The following is a 20,753-nucleotide window of genomic DNA, read 5'->3' as shown; positions in this document are numbered from 1 at the left end:
TTGAAAAGAGTTAGAAGAATTGAACTTTTTCTAAAGGAATTTATTGGTATATAAACTGGACCAAGTTGGTTACAAACATATCTTTTATCTGTTTGTTAGTGAATTGATCAAGTTTATACACCAATGAATTCCTTTAAAAAGGTGTTAATCCTATATCGTTATAGAAAACTGAACAAGGATCCTTAAATTAAATGGTCCCCCCCAAAATTATAAAAAAAAACATCATTTACATCTATATAATTATAGAATATTGAAGATGCCAAGAAGAAAAAATTGGAGAGCAGCAGAGGCTAAACTTGGTGTGAAGAACCCAAAGAAACAGAAACTGACGAACTTGACTGGGGATACTGGCCCCATTAACAGTACAGAATTTGACCTTGACGTGGGTGATACTGACACCCTCGTCAACAGTAACTCAAATAACTTGGGGGTTACTGACCTTCACTCAAATTCAAATAACAGTATTAATAGAAATGTGAAAAAAAATTCTCAAAATTATACTGAAACAGTTAATCTGTCACTTAAAAATCAAATTGAACAATCTGAATTGAATCAAAATGAGTTATCTGAATTTAATCAGCTTGAACAATCAGAATTAAACCAACTTGAATTACCGAAATTGAATCTAAAAGAACTTTCTGAATTGAACCAACTTGAACTAACAGAATTGAACCACCTTGAACTATCAGAATTGAACCAACTTGAACTAACAGAATTGAACCAACTTGAACTACCTGTATTGAACCAACTTGAACTACCTGTATTGAACCAACTTGAACTACCTGTATTGAACCAACTTGAACTACCTGTATTGAACCAAATTGTACTATCTGAATTAAATGAAATCAGTTACAATACTTATGCAAATGAAACTGCTCATAGCTCTTATAAACAAACAAATATTCTGTCAAATCAATCGAAAAACAGTTATGCAAAGAAAGATTCTCCTAGTATGATGCCAGAACAGAATTATCATGATTATAAAGAAAAAGAAGTATTTAAAAGTGTTAATTTTTTTAATAACCACTTTCTTAAATTTGGAACATTTGACCAGTATGCCAAAAAATTTGATGACCAAAGCAGGGGCAACCAATGTACTTGTAATTGCTTAGTTTTCTTATCACTGGCAACTTTAAATTTTGACCAAAACACTGTGGACCTTGATTACATTTTAAATTTAGGAGATGGAATTTATAGGAAGCATGTTCAAAAACTAACTTTACAGGGATTGTTTCAATGTATGCTTTTAAATTTTGATGAAATTCCTGTTAAGATAGAAATTCCACAAGGGATTTTTACATTTAAGAAACAACAAATACTGTTCGGTATAGCTTTACAGTACAAAGAGTTGACTGGATATCTCACATTACAAGAAGCAATTCAAAATTGTATTAAGCAGTCAAACAAATTTCTTATAATGATTGGAGCCATATGTTCTGCAGTTTATTATCATAATCAAATATACTACTTTTTTGACACTCATTCTCATTCAGAATGTACACTGAATAATCCATTAGATTCCTCAGGCAAAAGTATCTTGATTGGATTTGCTGATTTACATGACCTTGTCAGTTACTTGTATGCTTTTTACACAAGTTTAAAAATTGATTTAGACTCACAATATGAAATTCTCCCTGTATGCATCAGTTGTGAAGATACAGGCACAGATATAAACAAGCAGATGCAGAACTATTTTGAAGATCAGAAACTAAGAAACACAAAACAAAAAAAAATTGGTTACCAGTATTTAAATTCTTGTGACCAGGAAAATTCTGTTAGCACTGACAATGATGATCAAGCAGTTCTGTCCAAGAGTAAAGTTACTACAAAGGTACCCAAATTTGTGTATATGAAACAGTACATGCAAAATAAAAGAAAAAAGAAAACATTTAGGGAAAAAGAAAGACAAAGGGAGTTAAATTATAAAAGAACTGTAAGAAAGGACAAAGATTTTAGAAAAGCTGAAGCAGTAAGTAAGAAGGCTCAAAGAGATAATTTTGATTTAAGACAGAAAGAGAGACAACGAGAAATTGATTCTAAAAGAAAAGCAAGAGAGAATAAGGATTTTAGAAAAGCTGAAGCAGTAAGTAAGAAGGCTCAAAGAGATAATTTTGATTTAAGACAGAAAGAGAGACAAAGAGAAATTGATTCTAAAAGAAAAGCAAGAGAGAATAAGGATTTTAGAAAAGCTGAAGCAGAAAATAAGAAGTCTCAAAGAGATAATTTTGATTTAAGACAGAAAGAGAGACAACGAGAAATTGATTTTAAAAGAAAAGCAAGAGAGAATAAGGATTTTAGAAAAGCTGAAGCAGAAAATAAGAAGTCTCAAAGAGATAATTTTGATTTAAGACAGAAAGAGAGACAACGAGAAATTGATTTTAAAAGAAAAGCAAGAGAAAATAAGGATTTTAGAAAAGCTGAAGCAGAAAGTAAGAAGTGTCAAAGAGAGAATTTTGATTTAAGACAAAAAGAGAGACAACGAGAAATTGATTGTAAAAGAAAAGCAAGAGAAAATAAGGATTTTAGAAAAGCTGAAGCAGAAAGTAAGAAGTGTCAAAGAGAGAATTTTGATTTAAGACAAAAAGAGAGACAACGAGAAATTGATATTAAAAGAAAAGCAAGAGAAAACAAGGATTTTAGAAAAACTGAAGCAGACTGTAAGAAGTCTCAAAGAAATAAAAATTCTTATTTAAGACAAAAAGTGAGACAAAGAGAACTTGCTTCTAAAAGAAAGGCTAGAAAACAAGATATTTTTAAAACAAATGAAGCAGAAAAGAAAAAAATTGCAAGGCAGGACGAAGATTATAGAAAACGTGAGTTCCAACGAGATTTGCTAAGGAAACAAGATTATAGGTCCAAACCCAAAAATTTGGAAACTGAGCGTTTGGCAAAACAGAGTTCTAGACGTAAAAACATTGACAAAGACAGAAGTTATAATCAATCAATCAAAAATTGTAAAAGAACAAACCCTAATTTTACAGATCATGAAAGAGATTTAAAAAAGAAAAAAACTCAGGGTACAACCCTTGACACCTGCATAAGAAATTTTAAAACAAAAATTAATGAAGGTCCTACATATATATGTACTTCTTGTCATCAAACTTGGTTCTGTGATTCTGTAGTAAATGCTAACACTGTTAAAATGAATACTCCTGCTAACATGTCTCATTGTTTTACCAATTTTGAATCTGTACAACACATAGAATGGATATGCCACACTTGTCTTAATGCAATTAAAAAACAAAAAACTCCTCGATTTTCAATAGCCAATAAAATGGGATTTCCTCAAAGACCTAAAGAACTAAATTTGTATCCTTTAGAAGAAAGACTGTTATCATTAAGGATTCCTTTTATGCAGATTCGACAGTTGCCAAGAGGTGGACAGTTATCAGTTAAAGGCAATGTTGTAAATGTGCCTGTTGAAGTTCAACCTACAATAAATTCACTTCCACATACATTAGAGAAATCAGGTACAATATCAGTTAAACTGAAAAAAAAACTGGCATTCAAAAAGTGTGATTTTAGTGAAAATGTGAGACCATTTGCTGTCATTTGTGCATTGCATTATTTGATGAGAACAAGTGACTTGTACAAGTCTTCTGGAATAGAAATAGATGAGCATTGGATTACTGAAATAGCAAAAATAAATGAAGAAGAAACACAAAATGAACAAAAAACTACAGAACAAGAGGATATCCAAGATAAAAATGATTTAGACGATGACTCTGATCATTTCAGTGAAGTAGATGAAAATGAAACACATGTTGGTAATACAGATACACTATTAGATCACATTCCAGACGACAATCCACCATGTGATACAAATTTAACTTTTGCTCCTGGTGAAGGTCAACGACCAATTAGCCTCTATAATGATCCTGATGCAGAGTACTTATCTTTTCCATCTATATTTTGTGGTCTAAGAAGGCCAGATAATAAAGACAGGTCTGTTTCTGTTCACTATTCTGATATTGTAAAATGGGAACTAAGGTCCATGGATAGGAGAGTAGCACAATCTGTACCGAACATTTTTTTTAAATTAAAGAAAATTCAGTTAAAAAACATAAGTGATAAGGTCAATCTTGCTCTAAGAAGGTGTCAATCAGAAGGAAAAAAATGGACAGCAAAAGATGTACTGAACCCTAACACTGTAAATGATCTTGTAAGATTGGATGAGGGTTATTATATCTTTAGAAGTTTAAGAAACTCTCCAGTATACCTTGAAAAAAGGAAAAAAGATTTATTCGCAATGATCAGACAGTTGGGTCTTCCGACATGGTTTGGCTCTCTTTCATCTGCTGACACTAACTGGAAAGATTTGTTACGAATTCTAGGCAAATTAAATGATGGAAAAGAGTATACTGACAATGAATTGGAAGAAATGGATTGGAATCAGAAATCTAAACTTGTTCAGAAAGACCCTGTGACATGCTCTAGATATTTTGATTATCGTGTCCAACAGTTTATCAACTTGGTCTTGAAAAGTGATCATGATCCAATTGGAAAATTAACAGATTTTTTTTATAGAGTTGAATTTCAACAGAGAGGTTCACCACATATTCATATCTTGATTTGGATTGAAAATGCACCAGTATATGAAAGCGATTCAAATGAAGATGTTGTAGCATTTATTGATAAATATGTCTCTTGTTCACATTCAGAAAATGACACTAGTTTAGTCAATTTGCAAGTTCATAAACATTCAAAAACATGCAGAAAAAAAGGTCATCCAATATGTCGTTTTGGTTTCCCCCTTCCACCTATGAAAGCAACAGTAATTTTAGAGCCTTTGAAAGAAAATGATGACATAGAAAAATACAAGGAAATATATAAAGAAATACAAAACGAAATAAATACACTTCACAATTCTGAAGATATAGACCAGATGACATATGATATGTTTTTAGATGATGTTTTACAAATGAATGATGAAAATTACATTAAAGCCATTAGAAGCAACTTGAGTGGTCCAAAAGTTTTTCTCAAAAGAAAACCATCTGAAGTCCGTGTTAATGGTTACATGAAAACTGTGTTGATAGCTTGGCAAGCAAATCATGATTTACAGTTTGTTTTAGATGCATTTGCATGTGCAGTGTATATTGTTTCATACATAAGCAAGTCACAAAAAGGTATGAGTGCATTACTAGACCAAGCAGCAAAAGAAGCACGACAGGGAAATTTAGATTTAAAGCATCAAGTAAGGCACATTGGAAATTACTTTTCAAATTCTGTAGAAACAAGCGCTCAAGAAGCAACATACTTAACATTACAGATGCCTTTAACAAAAGCTACAAGACAAGTTGTCTTCATTAACACATCTCCACAACACAAAAGAACTTTCCTCTTAAAGCAATCATCAGCCCTAGAAAAACTAGGGCCAGAATCTACTGAAATAGAATCCGATAATGATATTAAAAGATACTCGCGTAGGCCAAAACAACTTGAAAACTGGTGTCTAGCAGACTATGTATCTCAGCTTGAATTGCAGTATCCTAAAACTTCAGAGTTATCAGATCATGAAAATGAATCTGAAAGTGAAAATGAACAGGCAAATGCAGATCTTATAGATGAAAACACTAACAAAATCGACATAACCCTGAAGAATGGTATTAGGATATACCAAAGAAAAACACCAAAGGTGATAAGATATGTTAAATACAATTACAAGACTGACTCTGAAAACTTCTACAGAGAACGCTTAATGTTATTTTATCCATGGAGAAATGAACTTTTAGACTTGCAATGTGGACATGAAACATTTGAAAACATGTACCTGACTGTTGCAAGACTGTTAGAAAAGAAAGCTAAGCAATATGAAGGTAAAGTAATAGATCTAGAGAAAGCTATAGAAGAGGCAGAAAATGATTGTAATGAGAATGATCAAATAGCACCTGCCACACAGCAAGTAGAAATGGAAGATGCTGAAATAGGCCCTACAGAATCAGAACAGTATGTTCATTTCAATCCAGATAGACCAACAGAACATAGACTGTATGATATGTCCCGTGAAGTTGGAATAGAAGCAAGAACAGTAGAATTGACGAATCATGCCAACATAATAAGTGAAAGTGATTATTTTTCATTGATAAGATCCTTGAATAAGAAACAGTGGGAATTTTTCCAACATGTTGTCACATGGATTAAAACAAAACATGAACCATTTTATACATTTTTGACAGGTGGAGCAGGATGTGGAAAATCTGTTGTTGTCAGAGCAATATTTCAAGCTTTACACAGACACTTGTGTTCTATTGAAGGTGAGGACCCTGATGATATTAGAATTCTTCTGTGTGCTCCTACTGGAAAGGCAGCTTACAATATAAATGGTTTGACTATTCACAATGCATTCCAAATACAACCAAATAAAGGACTTGACCAGTCACTGTCATGTGATGTTCTAAATACACTCAGAATGAAATACAGAAATTTGTCAGTGATTTTGATTGATGAAATTTCAATGGTTGGAAACAAAATGTTCTCTTTACTGGAGAGAAGGCTGAAAAAAATCAAGGGAAGCAACTCTTCATTTGGTGGAGTGAGTATAATAGCTATTGGTGACTTTTTCCAACTTCAACCTGTATTTGACAGCTGGATTTTCAATGATTTTAGCAAAGGATTGACAGCACTAGCTCCTAATTACTGGAAATTATTATTTTCTTTTCATGAACTTACTGAAATAATGAGACAAAAAGATGATTTACAATTTGCTGAATTATTAAATAGGTTGAGACAAAATCAGCTTACTGAAAATGATTATGCAGTTTTAAGTACCAGAACTGTTTCAATCACTGATCCAGCATACAGAACTAATGCTACTCATTTGTTTGTTGAAAATGCTTTAGTGGATAACTTTAATTTTCAATACATATCTAAATTATGCTCACAAAAAGTTAAAGTTAAAGCAGTTGACACAGTTTGTGGAGATTTAGGGACATCTGTAAAAGAAAAATTACTTAGTTCTTTACCACAAAAACAGTCTGATACAGCCAATCTTGCAAAAGAAGTAATATTAGCAATAGGGATGAAATATGATCTTACAGCTAATATTGAAGTCACTGATGGTCTCACAAATGGTTCAACATGTGAACTTAAATTGGTTGAGTGCAAAACTACATCTTTAAGACCAAGTATTATCTGGGTTAAGTTTGAGGATGCTAGAATTGGTGCTAACAATAGAAAAAAATATTCCCACTTGTATGGAAAAGATGTTGAAAAAACATGGACGCCATTGTTTGATATTAAAAGGTCATTTACTTATAAATATAAGACCTTTGAAAGAATTCAGTTTCCTCTTCGTCCAGCAGCTGGAAAAACAATTCATAAATCTCAAGGTGATACATTACAAGAAGTTGTTGTTAGTCTGAAATCAAAACGTAAAGGGAAAATACCACATATTCACTATGTTGCACTTAGCAGAGTAACATCTTTATCTGGATTACAGATATTAGATCTCAATCAAGAAACAATCGCTGTAGCTGATTGTGTTAAACAAGAATTACACAGACTAAGGACAAATGCAACTTTACAGTTGTGCTTTAAGCCATTGTATAAATTGTCAAATAATTATTTTAAAGTAGTTTTTAACAATGCAAGGTCATTGCATGCTCATTTTAATGATCTAAAATCAGACCCTAACATCTTGGATGCTGATGTTATTGGTATTGCTGAATCAAGACTTATTTCAACAGACGAAAATGATGATTTTTATATTGCTGGTTTTGAGGCACCAGTTCGCTTAGATCAAAATCCAACAAATATCAATACAAGACCACCTCATGGGTTGGTATTATATTATCGGACAGATTGTATTCTTCACAATACAGTCACTTTCTCAACTCCAACTTTAGAGTTTGTTATAGCAGACATAATATCACCCACCAAAGGTCTTTTTCAGGTTGTCTTTGTTTACAAGGCACCAATCTGCAAATTGCAACAACTGAAAGATACTTTACTTGCACACCTTCTCCCTGATATGTATTTAAGACATCCAAAAATTATCATAATGGGAGACTTTAATATTGATTTAAACACTGGAAACACTTCTTTCTTAAAGTTCATGAGAGATACATTTTGCTGTTCGCAAATTGTGTCTAATGCTACTACATCTTATGGCACATTATTAGACTTAATTTTCCAAAATTTTGATAGTAAAGTAAATTTTGAAACAGATGTTCTTGATTCCTTTTGGTCAGATCATAAAGTTATATATGTGGCCATTGAAACACAATGATTCAATGTAATGATTATGTTATGTACCAAAACCAGTTTTTTTTAAACAATAAAAATTAAACCCGCTGAAAAATATGGCTCATTTAAGGTTGCTGAAAAGGCAATCTCAAATGTGCATGGAGTGGTTATAAAGAACACAAATGGGTTCCACTCCAACAGATTTGCCTTTTCATGAGAAATTAGAAATAGAAATGAATTCTTTAAAATAGTGGACTTCAAGACTCCTGGAGTCGATTTCACAAAAAAACTTACCACTAAGATTGGTCTTAAGTCATGAACAAATCAGTATACTTACGATCAATCTTAGTCGTAAGTATTTTTGTGAAATCGACTCCTGACATACAGAATTACCTTGTACAGAAGACAGCTTTTTTACAAAGCTTTCTTCTTTATAGGTACAATGTTAAGGGTAGCAAAAAAAAGAAATTTGAAAGTGTGTTATTTTGACTTCCATAAACCAGCAAGACACATGCTGATTGGTCAAGCATTTTGCAATGGAAGATGAGAAAGGTTCCATTTATTCAAAGTCAGTAATGATTGAAGACAATAAATTTTACCACCTCTACTTTCTTAATGCTTATTTTATCAGTAGACAGTGTCATGCACTTTGCATGTGAACACTCCTGATATTTACCACAAATATTGTTTATATATATATCCTTGACATATTTGTCTTTTTACACACTCAAAACCATCTCTTCAATATAGATGTAAAATAAAGGAGTTTTGAGGACCACATATTTTATGTCACATTTCTCTTCCTACAATATTGATAATAGTATCTTTCTGTTTGATAAACTATGATAAAGTCATCAGAATGATTATGAATGTTAAAATCTTTGCTGTCAATTGAATAATAAACACTAATAATGTACATATATATATATTGTTATATTAATATAGATTTATACTTGATACTTTTTTCAATACTTTTGTTCACTTTACATTTGTTAGCTCTCGCTGCAATATAGCCTTTTTGTGCTAATGTGGAATAAAGCAATCAACAATCAAATCATCAATCACTTTACATTTGATAACTGGATAATATTCAACCATAATATATATATATATATATAATTGTATGCATATAATTTGTTTTTACTAAACATTTATAATGTTTGTACAATGTACTTTTGTAATGACAAGTTTATTTGTATATACTAGTACATGAATGTCTTATTTAATATCCATTGCTATTTCTATTCAAAAATGGTCTCATGAACATTTTTCATCAGACAAAAATAATTTCAAATTTAATTATAATATGACTACTTGAAGTTCTTTAAATTGAAAGAAATGCATTCATCTGACATTTCAATTTCAAGGTTTTCAATTGTTTGTTATACTTACCACAAGTTTAACAAAATGCATCAATATTGAATTCATTCAAAGGGCTGAACATTGAAAACAAATCAAAACTTGCATTGAAGTGTCATTCTACTCATCTATGTTATTGCTTACATTTGCTACATGTGTATTCAACATTTATTGAACAGTAATAAATGAACAATCAATGTGAACATTTGCTTTATCAAGGAAAAACTTGAAAATTTAGTAAACTTACTGCTGAACAAATTGGAATTATACAGACTGTTCCTGTGGTTGTAATATTACATACAACAATAATGAATGGATTAAACACTTGAATCTTTCAGTCAAAGTATTCACTAGAATTGAGATGAATGAATTTTCAACATTACAATGAATAGAAAGCAAACAATGTGAACATTTATGATATTGCATTATTATAACCCAATGCAAAACTAAATGAAGTAAACTAACTGCTGAACAAATTGGAAATATAGACACTGTTCCAGCGCTTGTTAGTATTAACATACACCAATAATGATGGACTAAACTCTTGAATCTTACAGTAAACCTATTCACTAGAATTGATATGAAAAAAATTGTCATCAAGACACAATTGTATAACTCTGTATGCAATGCACAGAAAGGAATCAAAATTGACAATTCATTTGACAGACTGTGTGTTTATTGCCTAAGAGGAAATGAAATATAAAATCTAGACTTTTAAGTTGAAATAACTGCTAAACAAGTGTTTCCTACAAAGTAAAATCAAGACATTTTAAAGGTCAAATTATTGGAACCATTCTCAATATGTTGCTTTACATGCATACTGTCTTTTACTGTCATATTTTATTTGAATTGAAAATTTATTGTATAGAAACTAAATATTATTCTAGAGGTGAACTGTTTAACTGGACTTCTTGTACAAATAAAACATTGAAGACAACATATATTTTGATTTGACACTTGATGAGTCCACATTTTCTATAATAAACAATTAAACTTGATATCCTTTTCATATTATTTTTCCAACCCCATTCATACTTCTAAAAACATAAGAAAAAAACATCCAGTCAAGAAGACCATGAAAAAACTATTTTGCAATGTAGAGAAAATCAGGTTTGATTCATATAAAAACATAAAATACAAGTTTAACACATCAACTCAAGAAGACCACACAAAACAATTTAGAATATGATCACATCTTAAAATGACAAACAAATAACTTCTCACATGGAAGAACTACTGTAAATTTAGAAATAGTTGTGTGCATTTATCATGTTTATTATAATTGTGATTTTGTAATTTTAGACTAAATGCAATTTTAATTGTTGCAAAATTGAGAAAATCGAGTTAAATTCATATAGAAACACATAAAACACAAGTTAAAAATTTTGCTATTGTAACCCTGTTGCATAACAAAAAACACTAAATTCACAGTACCAATGATAAAGGTTGTCTATATTCAGTGGAATAAAATTGAGAATAGAATTGGCAAATGTGTCAAAGAGACAACAACCTGACTAACAAAAGGAACAACAGCAAAAGGTCACCAATAAGTCTTCAATGCAGCATGAAATTCCTGCAACCACGGGCGTCCTTCAGCTGGCCCCTAAACAAATATATATACTACTTCAGTGATAATGAACGCCATATTAAACTCCAGATTATACACAAAAAATTATAATTAAAAAAATACAAGACTAACAAATGCCAGCTAGAGGCACCTGACTTGCGACAGGCGCAAAAATGTGATGGGTTTAAACATGTTTATGAGATCTCAACCCAACCCCTCTACCTCTAACCAATGTAGAAAGGACAACATATTTCTCTGTGACTGCCTTCTTATATTGCTTTGATATTTTCTAAAAGTCATATAAGTCATATAATTAAAACATGTCATGTTACAGATAAATTTCAATTTTTGTTTCAATCTGATGATTTTTTTAATTCAACTCTTAAGATCTCAATTTATTCATCATGTTTGAACATTTTGATATTATACATGTACCTTATCAGGAACATTACATAAGTCTTTCATTTGGTATATATAGTTTTAACATGACAGGTTCTATATGAGGTATCAATTTTGTTTCAATGGGATAATTATTTGTTAAATAATTATCTATGGACTTAAATATTAGCAATAATTATTAATCGCTTTTGATTGATTCATTATTTTATACTCATTATCAAAATTTTACTTCCAACCAAAGACTCTATATACAGTGGCCCATCCAGAAAGAGGATCCCAAGGGTTGGAATGTCCTTTTTTGGCCAATCAATGCATATGGCTGGACACATATAATTGGACCCTCCCCCTTTTTTTTAAATGGCTGAAACTGCCCCTGACATTATCATATAAAGTCTGTATGCCACCATTATAGAATACCTTAACTTAAAACACTTAAATATATTGTTCACATTTCAACAGGTCTTTATTTAACCATCAAAATACATTTTACTTGGCTATTTTTTTCTTTTGTGAACAATTACCCATTTAGGTACTCCTATATTGGAGAAACATTCGCCTAAGACACACAGTCGGTTTACTCAAATATACACATGCCATGATTACAAAGTAGTTCAATGAATCCTGTCATTGTTCATTCTAATAAAATTGAACATGAAAAAAATGAAACTGTACACACACTGTACAATGTTGACTAAACCTCTTTTCGAAAATGTTCGATACAATCTCTCCGTTAATTTATTTTTTTTTTATTTTCTTTTAAATTACTACGCATTTTCCCGCGTAAATGTCATTCTTAACGAAATGGCTAAACGTAAATTGAACATGGACTCTCTAACTGGTTATTTACACAATGTCTCGACAGTTACTTTATCAGCAAATGGTAAAACAAAGTACTTTACAGGAACTTTTCAAATGACCAAAACAGATACCAAGAGACTTGTTTGTTTTGCACATGATAAGCATGAAAAATTCGTCTCCGCTGCAACCATGAATTCACCAGTAAAATTGACAGGTGCAACTTTAAGCCCTGGCCGTTCTGGCCAAATTGACGTGATTTGCAACAAATCAACAACACTGCAAGTGGCAATGAATGAATTAACATTCAAGAAGCAAAAGATACAAACAAATGACGAATCCGAACCAAAAGATTTAATCAACTTGTCCGAGAACATGACCGTAAGTATTTATTATATTCATCAAGATTAAAGATCATCATGAGCAAATCAACAAAATGTAAAGTTTTTTTTTACTAAATTTTATCATGATATTTAAATTTATGGGGAGAGGAGGTTTGTCACAGAATCGGTCTAGTACAGAATTGCTTACACAGGCACTTGTCTTTTCTTCTTTACGGTAAATTAAATCTTTGTATTTATATAGGAATTTCTTCTTAAACAAATGCCTGTGGTCCCAATCCAGAAAACAACCGGCTAGTATGTCCTGTGACAAATGCATTGATCAACCCAATCAAAAATCCAACCCCCTGAACACTCCCACTTATGAACATGATGAACTTACCTGCTTTCTATAAATCATTTTTAAGTTAAAAAATACACTTATAATACAATATTGTTTAATAATCAATGTTTAAATGTCACCAATATGTGCTAATATTAAAATTTCAAGTGTTATTCGGTGTTTACAAGTGTTATTTGGCTAATAACGGTGTTATTTGGTGATTCGAGGTACCGCACATTATGCCCTTGTTATGTATTACAAACTAATTACAAACTTTGAACTAAAAATGTTACACTTTTGTTTAACGTCACAGTACCCAGATACATGTTATTGCTCATCCCGGCTGACCCAGCAGCTTGAACTTTTGACGCAAACAACGATCACTTTTCCATTGTGGTGTCATATATTTTGTTCTATGACGGTAAAAATTTTACAGGAACCTGTGTGATTTCTAGTAATGGCGGACAAATAGCGATAAGGTGTATTACACCAAGTACAGTTGTGAATCTCTGTGTCAATTTGGTCTTGTGTGCATAGTTTTCTCATTCGCAATCATACCACATCTTCTTTTTTATATTAAGATATTCTCTGAATGCATGAAAACACATTTTTACAAGTCTTGATTTGTTATTGCCATATATATATTTCTCACGACAAAACATGTTCACCTTATTACTCTCACGATTATCTGATGGCATATGTAAATACAGACTTTCTCATTGACAACTTCAATTTGAAATATTAACCTGTGATTTCTTCAACGTAAGGCGTCAAACAAAAAAAATATAATAGCCTTTCAAGACGTCATAATTATTTGGACTAAGGAGAACCCAATTATTCATAATAAAAACTAAGCATTCTCAACCGTTGAGTCAAAATCAGGCTTATTTGAAATACCATTTTGTTTCTAAAATTATAGTATATCTACAACAAAGTAAAAAATACCAGAGGAACACTCAAACTTGAAGATTAAAGATAAACTGACAACACCATACATTAAAAACACAACAAAACAAACAAACAAATATATATAAAAATGAATAAAACGCAACATACAAACTAAAAAATAACACCATGAACTCCACCATTAACTGGCGCTGATCTCAGGTACTATGAAAGGTTAAGCAAATCCTTATCTACAAACATGCATGGAAAACCTCATGTAAAAATGTAACATTTCAATTTTTTATCTGCTCTTAATCCAAACTATATATGTTCAACTTATATTTTGATACTTTTTTTTCCAGGCCACAATTTATGTCAAAATTGTCAAATTTATAGAGGAAGAAATGACAATTCCAACAAAATATGGGATGAAACAAAGAAGACAAGCAATCTGTGCTGACAACACTGCCTGCAAAAAAATGTCCTTGTGGGGACATTCCATTGCTGTGGTAGAGGAAGGCAAATATTACAAGATAAAAAATGTCATTTCCAATAACTTCAATGATGAAATGTGGATCAATACCTGTGCCACCACCAAGATCACAGAGATAGACAATTATGGTCAAGTTATGATGGATCATTCCTTGCTGCTTAATGAACTAAAACAGATCAGTATTGGACAAATAACTGTCACTAAATCAACAAAATGCAGTAACCAAAAATGCATGAAGGCCATTGAAGTAACCAGTGCTGACCCAACAATCAAATGTGACACCTGCAAAATGAAGCAGAGAGTGCAAAATCTTCACAAATCAACCAAAGCAGTCATAAACACAACAGACAACATTTCTTACACAATCTTTGAACCCCAGTTAAAGTCTTTCCTAGAAGCAGAATCTCAACAGGACCTCATAGAGGATTGTGACAGTCTAGAGGATTACATACTGAATGTCAACAACTTTTCAGTAGAAATCAACCAGAATAACAACATTCTGTCATTTGCCAGATGTGCCATTTGAAATTTCCATGATTCAAGACATTTTTAGTTCCTAATTATTTTTTGTTTTTTCTCCATGTATAATAGAAGACAATATACAAAATTTTATTTTAGATTGAATTACATGAACATGACAAACAGAGCTTTTGTCAATATCAATTATTTTACTTCTTCCAGCAGAAAGATATTTATGCTTGTGTTTTCTTGACAATTGCACAATATTGTACCACAGTGATTGTTCATGTCAATTGTTTATTGCTCTTAGAATTAATACATTTAAAAACTATTATTGTCAAAAGATAGTTTACGATGGACGAATTTTTGTTGTTACTTATTCTGAAGAAGTCTACAATATTAGAGCATAAAAATTAGGTTATGAAACATTTTTGAATAAAAACTGCAATGAATGCTTACCATAAATTTTTTTAAATACAGACTATCAAGAATGTTTTGATTGTTGTTACTTATTCTTAAATGATAAGAAATAAATCTGCTTATTGCATCATACATGTATGTACAATGTACATAATACAAAAGTTGACATTTCTACCTCATTATTACATTATCATTACTTTTTATGCCAATCATGCTAACTAATAAAAATATAAAAATTTTCCCACGTCTGCATGTATCTCAGGAAATTCAATAATGTTCTGTACCTAACTATTGTTTTTTTAATCAAAATTTAATTAACCTTAATCCAAACCATGTTCACACTGCCCATAGGAGACATCTTATGTGTACACAGGAATTATTTACATCTTTGAAATCATGCTAATCAATTGTTAAAAGTTTATTAAATTCTAGATTGAAAAGTTAATTAATAGCTGGAAATGTTTCTAGAATAAAGGTTGTATTTATTTATCATCGATATACAAAATTTCAATTCAACTTGTTTCAAACTTGTTTAAACCTCAATGTGAACATGGCCTTATACATTTCTACATGTATACATGTATACATGCAATTTACTTGGTCTAATATATATGTAGACTATACTTGTGTATGTAAAAAAACTTTGGCCTAATATATATGAAGATTTTAATTGTGTAAATGTATATATTTTTAAGTTTTGCTTTATTTTTATGTTTTTGAACATCATTTGACAAGCAAGGGGCCAAATAAGCATTTTTGTACTTTCCAGTTAATAAGCATATAAATCTCTCTGAAATTATATCACAAGTTTCCATACTACAAAAGGATAATTATGGCTCAAATCACATAGCCATTAGGAATAAAAAGACAAAAAAACAAGTTTTTTTTTCTGTTTGGAGGACAGTTTTAAAACACTGTAAGGGAGGTAATCAAATTAAATTTAAACAATACTGTTATATATATATAAATATATGATTGATTACTTGTTACCTCCCTTGCACTGCTTGAAAATTATGTATTGAGAAATGATGATTGTTTTGACATGTGTAGCTGTAAATTAATTTTTAGAAATTACTTTGAATATTCTGTCCATACTTGATACAACCGTCACTGCTTGACCTCTACAGATCATCTGTTTTTTTTAAATACAATACCTCTGTATTCTTTGATTTTGATATTGTATTTGATACTTGCTTTATTACTGCTTGAATTACCTCTATAACATAATATACACTTTTTTTTAATTATCAATATGTAATTGTTAAACAACAGTCTAAAAATACTTATAAAGATGCTAACACAGCCTCAATTTTACATTTTACACTTCTAAATCATTATATACTCTTTTTAAAGTGTAATTTAACAGTTAATGTTTTTTGTTCTTAATGTCTCTTAAATTCCATGATAACTTAATCTCACAAATCAAGAATCTATTATGTATGACTATTTGTTAATTTGCTTTACATCTTCAAATTTAAATGTCCCCATATTTCAACCATACCAAACATGTTCTTTTAGTCAAACATTTTTAACTGTACAGTTATATCTTGTTAGTAAATAAATATTTGTTCTCAACTGCTGTTTCTTTATTTACTTTTTATTCAAATACCAACATACATGTACTAAAATAATCACTACAAAATGCATGAAAGATAACATACAAAGTAAAAAATGCTTCAAATCAGAACACACATGACCTCTATTATTCAACTTACACACAAACAAAGTATAAATCTTGCTAAAATATTGATAAATTAAATCACAATTCCATGTTCATAAGCTCACTTGTACAACTTGTTTTCTGTTATCTAAGGAAGGGAAACAACCCTTATATTTGATTATATCTGACTGATAGAACTAATTTTATTCTCAATTGTTTATGTTTACTGTTTTACCTCTTTCTGTCCTTCAGTCCGTCTGTCCCATGAATATTTTTCGTCGCATTTTTCTCAGAAACTACACTACAACGATTTCTGAAATATGGTTTCAGGGTTTATATAAATCTGCTATACCGTTTGATGCGTTTTCAGATTCATCAACCGACAACTTCCTGTTTACCAAACTCTTGTATTATTTTACACATGATAACCAAATTGAAAATTTTGTCACATTTTTCTGAAGAACTACAATACAAGGATTTCTGAAATTTGGTTTCAAAGTTTATATAAGTATGCAATACCATGAATACTGTGATGCGTTTTCATATTCATCACTCAACAACTTCCTGTTTACCGAACTCTTACATAGTTTACACTTAAAATTATCCACTTGCAGTGGGGGCATCATCAATGAGCAGTAGCTCACAGTTTCACTTGTTCATCTTTTAAATATTCTTTTCTGTGATTGCTTCAAAAAATTAAGAAATTTTTCCCCTGACAAATTATTTGCTTTAATTTATAATTCACAATTGTACAATACTACATGTACCTTTATAAGAAATAAGAATTTGCACTAAAGGAAAAGTGCAAGTCAATCTGAATTACAACTACACTTCATGACTATGAATGTTCGTCCGTCTCTCTTGTGTAAGGTTAATGTCTGTATTAACAGGCATTAGAAGATGTGGTATAAATGCCAATGAGACAACTCTCCATCCAAATAACAATTTGTAAAACTAAACCGTTATAGGTCAACATACCGCCTTCAACACACAGCCTTGGCTCACACTGAACAACAAGCTATAAAGAACCCCAAAATTGCAAGTGTAAAACCATTCAAACAGGAAAACCAACGCTCTAATCTATATAAAAAACAACCAATGAAAAACATGTATAAATTACATAAACAACTACTATACATCAGATTCTTGACTTAAAACAGATGCAAACATTTATAACTAGATTAAACCTTTTAATGCTACCAAAACTTCTCCCTTTTACTGAGACAATAGCATCACAACACAGAAAAACACAATAAAATACCAATTCGAACGCTTAACTCAATCAAAACAGCTCATCTCAATTAGGTTAAGGTTGTTTATCTTGAAATAATCGTTGAATCTACTTGTAACTTTATATAGTCGTTCTGATTTAGACTTCATAAAGCATGCTTTTTATCTGAATTTTACACTTCATGGAACATCAAAGCAATTGTATGAAACAGCTTTTTTCATTCAGAAAAGTGATTTTAGATGACAAAATACATATTATGAACTTATAGTTGCATCCACATGATACTTTGCATACAAAGTCATGAAGATTTAACCTTCTTAAAAATAATTTGGGTTTAATCCAAATTTAATGTCCAATAACCTTCAAATAAACACCTTTCAATGCCCCACCTTTGCGGAGGAACATGAACTTTTACCCTTGTCTGCCTGTATGTACATACTGAACTAGTATACATATTTGGTAAGAAACCAGCTGAAGGATGCCTATGGGTGCAGAAGTTTCTTGCTACATTGAAAACCCATTGGTGGTCTTCAGCTGTTGTCTGCTCTATGGTCGATTTCTTGTCATTTGGACACATTCCCCATTTCCTTTCTCATTTTTACATCCATCCAACCTAACATTCCAAAATTGGTTTCCCTTCTCTAACTCTGGATTGCCTCAAAAATAAGTTATGAACCATTTTACAATGCTAATTAAAAACACATCAAGTTTGAATTTTGGTAGAAAAACTTTTTACCATTCTATAATAATGCCCCTCTACATATAAGAACAACATTTATAATGCAATAACCTGCTTTTAATATAACTGCTGGACCAAACTAAACCAAACTTAAACTCCATCATTATAGAGCTTTTTAAAGCTTGTCATAATGATTTCAATCTTATTTTTCATGATTTAAAAACCACATTACATACAGGTGAGCGACACAGGCTCTTGAGAGCCTCTAGTTTGTGAGATGCAAGGATTTAAAATCCTTGTGAATTGAAACCATGCAAGAATTTTTTCATTTACGACCGTTTGAAATTTAGATATTTAGCTAACTGTGGGTACGCATCCCTGCTCATATGTTGCACATAATTTTCATAATGTAATGACTGTTCAAACCTGTGAGACATAATGCACGTATATGACAATTTTAATTATATTCTATTAAGAATAAATTCAGTCTCAGTTAAACTTAATAATGAATATTCTCTTGGTCTGGTAGTTTCTTTTAATGAAATTAAATATTTTTGACCATGTTGACAGAACAACCCTTTTGTTTGATTATCTTTCTGCTTTCCAACCACTGTGTTTCCGACCTAAGATAAATATGTTTAACAGAAATATCGTTTTCTAAATTTTCTTCATACATTCCGACATTTGTCCATGATATGATATGATTGAAATACAAAATATCAAATGATAAACGTTCAGAAATAATCAGTGTATTCTTGGACATTATATATCAATAAACTATTCCCAGTTTAATTGTCAAAATGCACAACAGCACGCTGCATTAAATACTACACACACAACGCGTAGAGGGACCGTCTCAAAGCATGAATTATAAAATTGCGTTATCATTATACTTGATATTTAATAAAACATTCACATTATTAAAAACACATATGTTTTGTCAAAAGGCAAATAGGTTCTAACATATAAATGATTTTTTGACTGCAACCTAGTCTTTATTGTTTTCATTTCCAATCTACAAACACATGAACTTTGATTGTTGAAATATACAATGTCACGTGGTAGCCTATCCACAGAGGGACCGTATTAAAGACATATATAACTACCTGTATAAATGATCGAAAATTTTCAAGACGTTCCGAGAATCTTGATTCCGAGGATATTGAATGGCCCATAGACACTTCCAAAACTCGCCAATATATAGGCGTGAACCCTTCAGGGGCTTCACGCAAAAATAGTTAAAAATGTTTATGACGAACAATATTAATGATATAAATCAGATGTGGTATAAGTTCCAATGAGACAACTCATGTTTGTTTTAGTTCAAAGCGTCGTTTACAAAAAAAAACCTAATTAATAACTGGAAAAGTAACAATGAGTAAATAAAATGTATATAATGATTTTGTCGAAAAATCAGTAACTAAGACTTTCATGGATAAACTCAACATTTCGTATACCTAAGTATAAATTGATCAAGATCTAGAGGCTGAGAAGAACCTGGAAGAAAAGATTGTTGATACAGATTACATTGAGTTATTGGAACTGTATAAACATGGCTATATTACAAATTATAGCTGGTAAATTCAGATACAAGGGGTGTCATAATATCTTTTCTAATATGATGTTCTTCAAAAGCTTTGAGTACACACCCGTGGTAAAATATGAATATATTGATACGCCAACGTCATGGATTCTTTGGGCTGTTCTAATCTTACTCCCACGTTGTTTGCTTTTTATGAATGAGTTACCCGAGGTCAGACGGTGTAAATGACGTCATTGAACAATGACGTAAGAATATAAGCATTCTACGGGAAAATTTGAATGAATTTGAAACTGAGAGTCGTCAACACTTGAAAACATAAACAAACGATGAAAAGAATTTGTTGTCAGCCCATTTTCTTAAATAAAAGTAAGATAATCAATCAACATCGTCCAAACCTGTCTTAGTATGTTATT

General features: G+C 31.1%; 2 protein-coding genes across 2 annotated transcripts; both read left to right on the top strand.

Moving 5' to 3' along the window:
• LOC127708458 (uncharacterized) lies at nucleotides 1-6,636 on the top strand. The gene is made up of 2 exons (XM_052213326.1): nucleotides 1-6,460; nucleotides 6,610-6,636. Exons 1-2 carry the CDS (start codon nucleotides 257-259, stop codon nucleotides 6,634-6,636), a joined length of 6,231 nt encoding a protein of 2,076 aa, XP_052069286.1. The 5' UTR covers nucleotides 1-256.
• Nucleotides 6,637-12,313: 5,677 nt separating this feature from the next.
• Nucleotides 12,314-16,580, top strand: LOC127707516 (uncharacterized). Its single transcript, XM_052212097.1, has 2 exons — nucleotides 12,314-12,688; nucleotides 14,218-16,580. Exons 1-2 carry the CDS (start codon nucleotides 12,314-12,316, stop codon nucleotides 14,872-14,874), a joined length of 1,032 nt encoding a protein of 343 aa, XP_052068057.1. The 3' UTR covers nucleotides 14,875-16,580.
• The last annotated feature ends 4,173 nt before the right edge of the window (nucleotides 16,581-20,753 follow it).

This window comes from Mytilus californianus, unplaced genomic scaffold (genome assembly GCF_021869535.1).
Source record: "Mytilus californianus isolate M0D057914Y unplaced genomic scaffold, xbMytCali1.0.p SCAF_7, whole genome shotgun sequence".
NCBI classification, from domain to species: Eukaryota; Metazoa; Mollusca; class Bivalvia; order Mytilida; family Mytilidae; genus Mytilus; species Mytilus californianus.
The sequence above is the reverse complement of the archived record's forward strand: the minus strand, read 5'-3'. Positions and strand labels throughout refer to the sequence as shown.

Bases quoted from the DNA above. Each gene is read 5' to 3' on its own strand.
- LOC127708458 (XM_052213326.1), top strand. From the start codon at position 257: ATGCCAAGAAGAAAAAATTGGAGAGCAGCAGAGGCTAAACTTGGTGTG. The intron at 6,461-6,609 runs GTTGGAAACAAA...CAATGATTTTAG, and splicing joins TGATTGATGAAATTTCAATG to CAAAGGATTGACAGCACTAG.
- LOC127707516 (XM_052212097.1), top strand. From the start codon at position 12,314: ATGGCTAAACGTAAATTGAACATGGACTCTCTAACTGGTTATTTACAC. The intron at 12,689-14,217 runs GTAAGTATTTAT...TTTTTTTTCCAG, and splicing joins ACTTGTCCGAGAACATGACC to GCCACAATTTATGTCAAAAT.